This window comes from Gossypium hirsutum, chromosome D05 (genome assembly GCF_007990345.1).
Source record: "Gossypium hirsutum isolate 1008001.06 chromosome D05, Gossypium_hirsutum_v2.1, whole genome shotgun sequence".
Lineage (NCBI taxonomy): Eukaryota > Viridiplantae > Streptophyta > Magnoliopsida > Malvales > Malvaceae > Gossypium > Gossypium hirsutum.
In genome coordinates this window covers 63367827-63376296 of record NC_053441.1, presented here as the reverse complement: position 1 = coordinate 63376296, position 8470 = coordinate 63367827, and the positions used below count along the sequence as shown (strand labels likewise).

General features: G+C 28.7%; 2 protein-coding genes across 2 annotated transcripts in view; both read left to right on the top strand.

Moving 5' to 3' along the window:
- The first annotated feature begins 2595 nt into the window (after positions 1-2595).
- LOC107907396 (putative disease resistance protein At3g15700) lies at positions 2596-4815 on the top strand. Its single transcript, XM_016834762.2, has 2 exons — positions 2596-2683; positions 2867-4815. The coding sequence occupies exon 2, from the start codon at positions 2880-2882 to the stop codon at positions 4731-4733; it is 1854 nt and encodes a 617-aa protein (XP_016690251.2). The 5' UTR covers positions 2596-2683; positions 2867-2879; the 3' UTR covers positions 4734-4815.
- A 693-nt stretch (positions 4816-5508) lies between these two features.
- Positions 5509-8470, top strand: part of LOC121216950 (uncharacterized) — a 39939-nt gene continuing 36977 nt past the window's right edge. Inside the window, exons 1-2 of the mRNA XM_041092447.1 lie at positions 5509-5579; positions 6647-7505. Coding sequence (XP_040948381.1) covers positions 6972-7505 — 534 coding nt within the window. The 5' untranslated portion in view covers positions 5509-5579; positions 6647-6971. The remainder of the gene's footprint in view (positions 5580-6646; positions 7506-8470) is intronic.

The window sequence follows — 8470 nt, the reverse complement described above, 5'->3', positions numbered from 1 at the left end:
TTTGCCAATTGTCCAAGATTTTCAGGTATAATTCCAGTTAATCCATTGATTTGTTTTTTTTTTCAGGTCAAATTTAATTTGGCTTTTATATTTTAATTTTTAGATTTTGAGTCTTAGTATTTTTTTATTTAATAATTTTAGTTCTTTAGCCCAAATTTACTATTAGAGTTATTGACGTGACAATTATAAAAAAATAATTTTTTTAGTCTTTAATGTTTATATATTTTTAAATTTAGTACTTATTCTCTCAAAGTACATAAAAATTATAAATAATATAGTTTTTCGTATTTTAAATAAAAATCATTAAAAATTATAATTTTAAAAAATCCAAAAATCATGCAAAAACAGAGATGCTTTAAAATTAGAAAAAAAACTTTTTATGGTATTCATATATTTATTTCCTATCTTTATAGAAATATTTCTATCTTTATTTCCTAAGAGAGAATTTTACTAATTTAAGATATTATATATATATTTAAATAATTAAATCATCATAATATTTTTGGTATTCATATCTGTTTTACAATCTATATTCGGGATTCGTAGCTACTCCTCCATATTATGTCAACTCTAAAGTTTGAACCTGCGTTTAATGATCATAAAATATTTAGTACATAAGAATGATACATGCAAATATAATAATTTAAGGTTAAAAGTGATTAAGTAAATAATAATGTGTAAAATTTGTGGGTTGGTTTTTAATTTTTAGGGTTGATAATTTCTTTTCCATTAATTGAGTCATACTTACTATACTAGATTTTAAAAAAAAAAATTCAAATGCTTGACATCAATAATACATATTAGGAGTGTGAACATAAAGGAAACGATGTAAAGGAAAGTCATATTGCCCCAATGAGTAAGCTACGAAGTTTATGGATGAATCCCACAAAGGAAGACATATTGCCCAGAGACTAAGGTAGACGATAACTTTCACAATTATTGCAGGAAAGACTTTTCTTTACAAAGTTAAATTATTGAATTATTTTAATTTTATATAAAGGTTAAATATTAGAAAGACCTTTTTAAAATGGTTCTAAATTAATAGGGACTAATGATGCAAAAATAATGATAAATTATTGAATTATTTTAAATCATGAGGTCTATTGCCGATATAACAAGAAATGCGGGACATCATGAAAGCAATTTTAAAAAATTACATTCTGAACTTATAGGTGAAAATACAGAAGGATTTATGTTAAGGGTAAATTTTCTAGATAGCTACTTGAGTTTATTCGTGTTCCTATTTTGGTCATTCATTTTAAAACTTGTATCTTCAGTTACTCACGTTAGATAAATTGTAAGTTTTAGTTAAAAATATATATTATAAGCATGATCATGTATGTTATAAAATGATATATGTTATTTAAATCCTAAACAAATTTTAACAGTATGACAAAAAAAGTATACTATAAAAAATTTAACGTGTTATAAAATTGTTATAATATATTTATTTATAAAAAAGTTAAGTTGCATTGATTAATTCGGTTTACGAGATGAAAATGTCAAGTGCGAATGTCTTTGATATGTGATGATTATGTAATGCCATGAGAATTTGTTTATTGGTGTGATTTAAAATGTATCTATATTTTATTATATAACTTGTTTTGTAATCTATCTAACAAATGATAAAAATTAATTCGGTTACTATGGGAGGTGGATTATGGTTTGTGAAGCATATCTATATTCGGCAATAATAGATAAAGTATATATATGTCATGGGTGAATGGTTAAACACTTGGGCTAGTACAAGATGTACATTTAGTAAGGTTACCAACAAATAACAGGTTTTGGTTTAACATCGAATAAAGAAAATTTGTACTATCTTTGTGGCTAATTTTGATAGCTGAATGGGAGATGAATGTATAATGTATATGTCACACTTAGCTTACGAGATATTAAGTAATTGATATATTACAATAGTTAAATAGGAAAAATATGACAATATGAGAAAATGTAATGATACAGATCAATTTAGGTATTCGTGATGCATTTAACAAGTAAGTTGTTAACTTAATAAGTAAATATTTATCAAAATGACGTAATTTTACCTTTTAACTTAATGGTTTTGATTTTTAACTTTAGAAATGTACACATTTTTGGATAACTCGAATTGTGTAATTCATATTCGAGTCAATTCGAGTTTATCCGAATAACTTAATTAGCTTAAATAACTCGAACTAGTTAAATCAAAATTTAAATTTTTTTATCAAAATTTTCGAATCAAATCAGATTTTACTCAAAGTGTATAACATGCGGATCAAACAGGAAAGGGGCAAATGAAGAGTGTCCTTTCTCCATTCGTTAGTCTTCTCGTTTTTTTCATTAAACATTTTAGAGAGCACAAAACTCTAATTCTATAGGAACTTAAAAGCATCCAATCTATAATCGAAAATGTAGAAATAAATATAAAATATGTTTTAGGATTTCTTTATGAGAAATTGTTTTTGAAAGAATATGATGGTATTTCACATACAAATTGTAGCGAATGAATATAATGGGAAGAGTAATTAGATGTATGGTTATATTATTTGCATTACATTAATTATTTATTTATTTGTGATATCAAGGTTAAAACATGCTCTCAATTTTATTACCTGCACTAAATCAATTCTTTTCATCTTTTACAGCTACTTATTTCTCTCAAGCACTTTTTACTTTCTGGTATTCACAGACAGAAACAGAGGTATTTTCTACCTTCTTCAATAATAACATCTCTGGTTTACATCAATATTTACAGCTTAATCTTATTTGGTAGCTTCCACTCGATTTTTTTACTACAAATACTGATTTTATTTATCACAATTGCTTTTATTTCTCTTTATGTTAATTCTTACTAATAACCAATGTTTTTGTTCAACCTCATCAGACTATCAACAAAAATGGCCGAATATGTTGCCCCTCCTGCTGTCGAAATTGTGGCAGACCAGGCAAAGGAATACGCATCACCCTATCTCCGTTACTTTTTCCGTTATGGAGAGATTGTTGAAGATTTCAAGAATCAACGAGAAGCACTTGAATTGAAGAAAGAGAGGGTGGACACTCGTGTCGATGAGGCTAAAAGCCAAAATGAGCTCATCCATAAGGACGTTGACAACTGGCTGACAAGCGCTAAGAAAGAACTGAAAGAAACCCAGAACTTGAAAGATGAAATAGATCGCGTCAAGTGTTTCAAATGGTGTCCTAAATGGGGCTGGCGATATTCCTTAAGTAAGAAACTGGCAGAGAAGATTCCTATTATCTCTAAACTTTTAGAGACTTCTAACTTTGCACAGGTGGGCTATCATCGTCCTCTTCAAGGAATAGAGTTCATCACATCCACTGATTTCATGGACTCTGAATCTTCAAAATCAGCTTTCAACCAGATCATGGAGGCTATAAATGCTAAGGGTGTCAACATGATCGGGCTGCACGGAATGCCAGGAGTTGGTAAAACAACTTTAGCCAAAGAAGTTGGGAAGCATGCTCGAGAACAAAAGTTGTTTGATAAAGTTGTGATGTTTACTATGTCCCAAAATCCAAACATCAGAACAATTCAAGATAAAATTGCAGAGATGTTTGGTTTAAATTTTCATACAAATACCGAAGAAGGAAGAGCAGAAGAGCTATTCAGGAGTATGCAAGGCGTAAACAAAATCCTCGTAATTGTCGATGACCTCTGGGAAGAATTCAAAATGGAGAGTATCGGAATTCCATTCGGTGATGAACACGAGGGTTGTAAAATTCTTCTGACTACACGTCGTCAACAAGTCTGCACTAAAATGAACTGTAAGGAAATTCAACTTGGCATCTTATCCGAAGACGAAGCATGGGTTTTATTTCGACATAAAGCTGGTTTAGAAGATGATTGTTCCACCTTGAATGATGTAGCCAAAGAGGTTGCTGCTCAATGTAAGGGATTGCCTCTTGCAATTGTTGTCGTGGCCAAAGCTTTAAAAGGTGAGAGTTTAAATGGGTGGAGAGACGCAATTCAGATATTCAAGGACTCAACGCATTTGTATGATGAAGAAGTCCTCGGGGGTGTCCTCGAGCCTCTTAAGCTTAGCTACGATTACTTGAAGAAAGGCATTAACCAAATGACGGGAAATCACATCCAAATGTGTTTCTTACTGTGTTCCCTTTTTCCTGAAGATGAAGAAATCTTTATTGAGATACTGATTATGTGCGGAATTGGAGTAGGATTGTTCCCTAATGTTTACTCGATTGAAGATAAAAGGAAGAAAATTGTTGAAGCACTAAAAAAACTCAAAAAATCTGGCTTGTTATTGGAAACTGATGGTGCAGATACGATTAGAATCCATGATGTGATTCGAGATTTTGCTCATTGGCTAACATCAACGGGAGAAAATAGGTTCATGGTAAAAGATACGTTGAAAGAATGGCCTCATATGGATGAAAGTTATACTGCAATCGCTTTATGGAATTGTAGTAGTATCATAAAAATTTTTCCTGATAAAGTGGAATTTTCAAAGCTCAAAACTTTGTTTTTAGTGGGTGAGAGGAAGAGGAAGCGAGATGATTTCCTAGTGGTTTTCGGTACATTTTTTGAAGAAATGAAAGCCCTCCAAGTTTTACTTCTCCAACGTGTCAGCTTCTCACTGAAAAGACTCCCTTCCTTACCAAATCTTAAAACTTTGTGGTGTTATAATTGCATGCTGAAAAACTTCTCATCCTCACTGACAAATATGAGAAGCCTTGAGATTCTTTCATTGACTGGCACTGAAATTGATAAGTGAAGAAATAGTGAAGTTGTCTGCACTGAAATATTTACGTCTTTCTAGTGTAGTTGAAATCGCTGAAGAATTACCAAACATGGTATCAAGGTAAGAGTGCATCAGATTTAATTTTCTTTTTATCATATTCGTATTTTGTTTGACATCATTTGTTTTCCTATTAATTATTTTAATAGGTATTTTATTTATTTATTTTAGAATTCATGTTCCTTGCACGTGAAGATATCACAGTATATATTTCAAATAGTAAGTATTAAAATATTTTAAAATTTAGTTCTTAACATTTGTATTATTTATCAATTTAGTCCTTATTTGGTTTTTTAGTTAAATTTGGTTCTGAACCTTTTAAAAAAAAATCGAATTTGAGCATCAACATTTTAAAAAAAATGTTGAATTGTTTTTTTAACGGAAATACTAACTAAAATGATAAGTTTTTAAACATGAAATTCAGCATGACAATACATATTTACTTCATGCTATATATATTTTTTAGTTTTATAATTTTTTATATTTTTTGAATTTCAATTTTTATATTTTTTTGAATACTTTTATAAATTTTAAATTATTTGACTTGACATATAAGACAAATAGTGTAATATCTACATGAAGTACAAATGGATTGACATGTGCGCAGGGGTGAAGACAAAAAATTTTGTTAGAGGGAGCCGAAATTAAATTTTAATTTTTACGATAGTAAAAATGTAATTTTACCATTTGAATAGTCTACATCTTTATAATTTTTAAATGATTAAATCAAAATTTTATCATTTTTAGGCACATCATACCTAAATATTTTTATTATTCTCCAACGGACGAAGGAATCAATTTCCCCCCTGGCTTGGTATCAAGGTAAGAGTGCGTTAGATTTAATTTTCTTTTTATCATATTCGTATTTTGTTTGACTTCATTTATTTTCCTCTTAATTACTTTAATTGGTATTTTTAATTTTAGAATACTATTTTTGACATCATTTATCAATTTAGTCCTTATTCGGTTTTTAATTAAATTTGGTTATGGACATTTAAAAAAGCGCATCAAACTTTTAAAAAATGTTGAATTATTTTTTAACGGAAATACTAACTAAAATGTTAAGTTTTTAAACATGAACACCCGCATTCCAATCCATACTTACTTCATGCTATATTTTATTAATTTTATGTTTTTTTTATATTTTTTGAATTTCAATTTTTTATTTTTTTGAATATTTTTATAAATTTAAAATTATTTATTGACTTGGCATATAAGACAAATAATGTAATGTCTAAAGTATATGTGATAGTTATGTGGGTTGCCAAGGACAATAAAAAAATTTATTAACTATAATTAAGTTATATATATATCAAAGTAAATATATAAAATATATATAAAATATTCAATAAAAATTAATTAAGGAAGTTTAATACAATAAAGACTTTAAATTTTAATAAAACATCAAGATACATACTTGATTTTTTTACTATTAGATATGTTTTAATATATATATTATGGATAATGTGTTATTCATGTGTCAATCCATGTATATCAACATCAGCAAAATTTTAAAGCATTAACTTTTCTATTCATTTTGAGATGATTTGACAAAAAAAACCACAAATTTAAGGGTTATAAAATGTGAAAATTTAAATAGAAGGGTAAATGACTTTCTTATAAAATTTGAGAGTGAAAAAAAATTATAAAAAAACAGAAAATTTACTTATGTTTTAGACCCTGAAATTTTGAGATAAATTGTTAAAAAGAAGAAAAAAAGTTAACCTCTTGAAAATTTCTTTAAAAGTGATAAAAAAAATTTAGAGATTTTTTTAATTAATTTTAATAGCTTCCTTTTATTACTAATCTTGATTTATTATAAGTTTTTGACCTTTTTTATGAATTACTTTAACGAATTACAATATTTTTTACCTCATCGAATGTAATAGGTTGACTTCACTAGAAGAGTTACATGTCGTACCCAAAATTAATCTCAACTTATTGGAGTTGAAGTCATTGTCTCGTTTAACTGCACTATCATTGAGACTTTCTACTAATCAAATTCCTCTAGAAGATTTTGTGCTCCCTAAACTACAAAGGTACTCTATAGTAGTTGGAGAAAATTATAGATTCAATCGGGAGGCGTTTAGAAGATTGGATATTCAAGATTTCTCATCTTCATTAAGTGCATTTAACAATTTATTTTGCAATGTGGAAGAGTTGAATTTGAGGAATGTTGGTGGACAAAAGAATATTGTGCCAAGCATAGATGAAATGGGAGTAAATGAGTTGACTTCTCTTCAGCTAAAATCTTGCAATGATATGGAATTCTTGATTGATACAAAAAATGATCAAGGGTCAACTGTTGCATTCTCTAATTTGGTGGAATTAAATATAGAAAGCATGGTTTCTTTGAAAGGGTTGTGCAATGGTGTTTCTCCGACTAGGTTCTTGCAAAACCTTAAGCAATTGATCATTAAAGATTGTGAGGAGTTAGAAGTGATATTTCAAATAGATAAACTTTCTGAAAAAATGAAACGTCAGACACCATTGCTCTCAAATTTAACAATATTGAGCCTACATTCATTGCCGAAATTGAAGAGGATATGGGAAGTAAAGCCATCCCATCGTGCAATTGCAAGCCTCCAAAGTCTAAAGGTTGTGAGCATTGAATCTTGTGATAATCTGAAAACAATCTTCTCACCTTGCCTAGCTTTAAGTATGTTGCATCTACAAGAACTTGATATAAGGTACATCGATCGACTAGAGCAAGTCATTGGTTTTGGCGAAGAAGACGAGATTATTGAGGTAGGGATACCTATTCTCTCCAATTTTTTTAATCTTCTTAATTGTTTTAGCTTTATGATAGCATTCTTTTAAGGATGAAACAAATTGCAAGAAAACCAAAAACCAATTTGAAGTGAAGTGCTTGGTTTGGTATTTATTTTTATATTATTTATGTGTATCGGGTTTGTTGGAAGCGTAGTGGCCACTAAAGAAAGTAAATTTTATTACTCAAAACAAATATATTTTCCTCTTCCTTTCAATTACTACCTACAACTAGTTATACACAGCATTCACTCTTTGCTTATTTCCACTTTCATGCACACAAAGTCACACACCTTTGTTTTGTTTCACACTCTTTCTTTTTCTTCTCATCCACACGCTCGCTTATAAACTGCATCATGAATTGTTGTGTCTCTCTTTTTTATTTAGATTTTATTCAAGGAAATTAACTTTTATTACTCAAATCAAAACAAATACACTTGCACAAAATACAAATATATTTTCCCCTCTCTCAATTTCTAGTTACCACTAGTTATACACTCTTTGCATATTTCCACTCTTGTGCACACAAACTCACACACATTTCTTTCATTTCTTACTCTTTCTTTTTCTTCATATCACAAATATATGAAACCTTATTATAGGCTCAAAAACCACCTCATCAATTGCCACCTCTCTCATTTTATGTTTATTTTATTTATTTATGGATAAGCCTTCAATTAATTCCATGCCACCTTGACTTTTGCCCTTGGATTGCCCACTTATAAGGTTTGTTTGACTTCAACACAATTTACATGATAGAAGAATGTAATTATTTATATAAAAGGAAATTCTATCTTTTATTTTTATTTATAATAATGCTTTAATATTTTTATAATTTAAAATAAATATTTGCATTTAAGTTGCTAATGATGTTTCAGTCTAATAACAAAAATATTATATTGTAGACATGAATACTTGAATTCAATTTCAAACAATTTCATTCT

Coding starts and splice junctions, on each gene's coding strand:
- LOC107907396 (XM_016834762.2), top strand. CDS start 2,880: ATGGCCGAATATGTTGCCCCTCCTGCTGTCGAAATTGTGGCAGACCAG.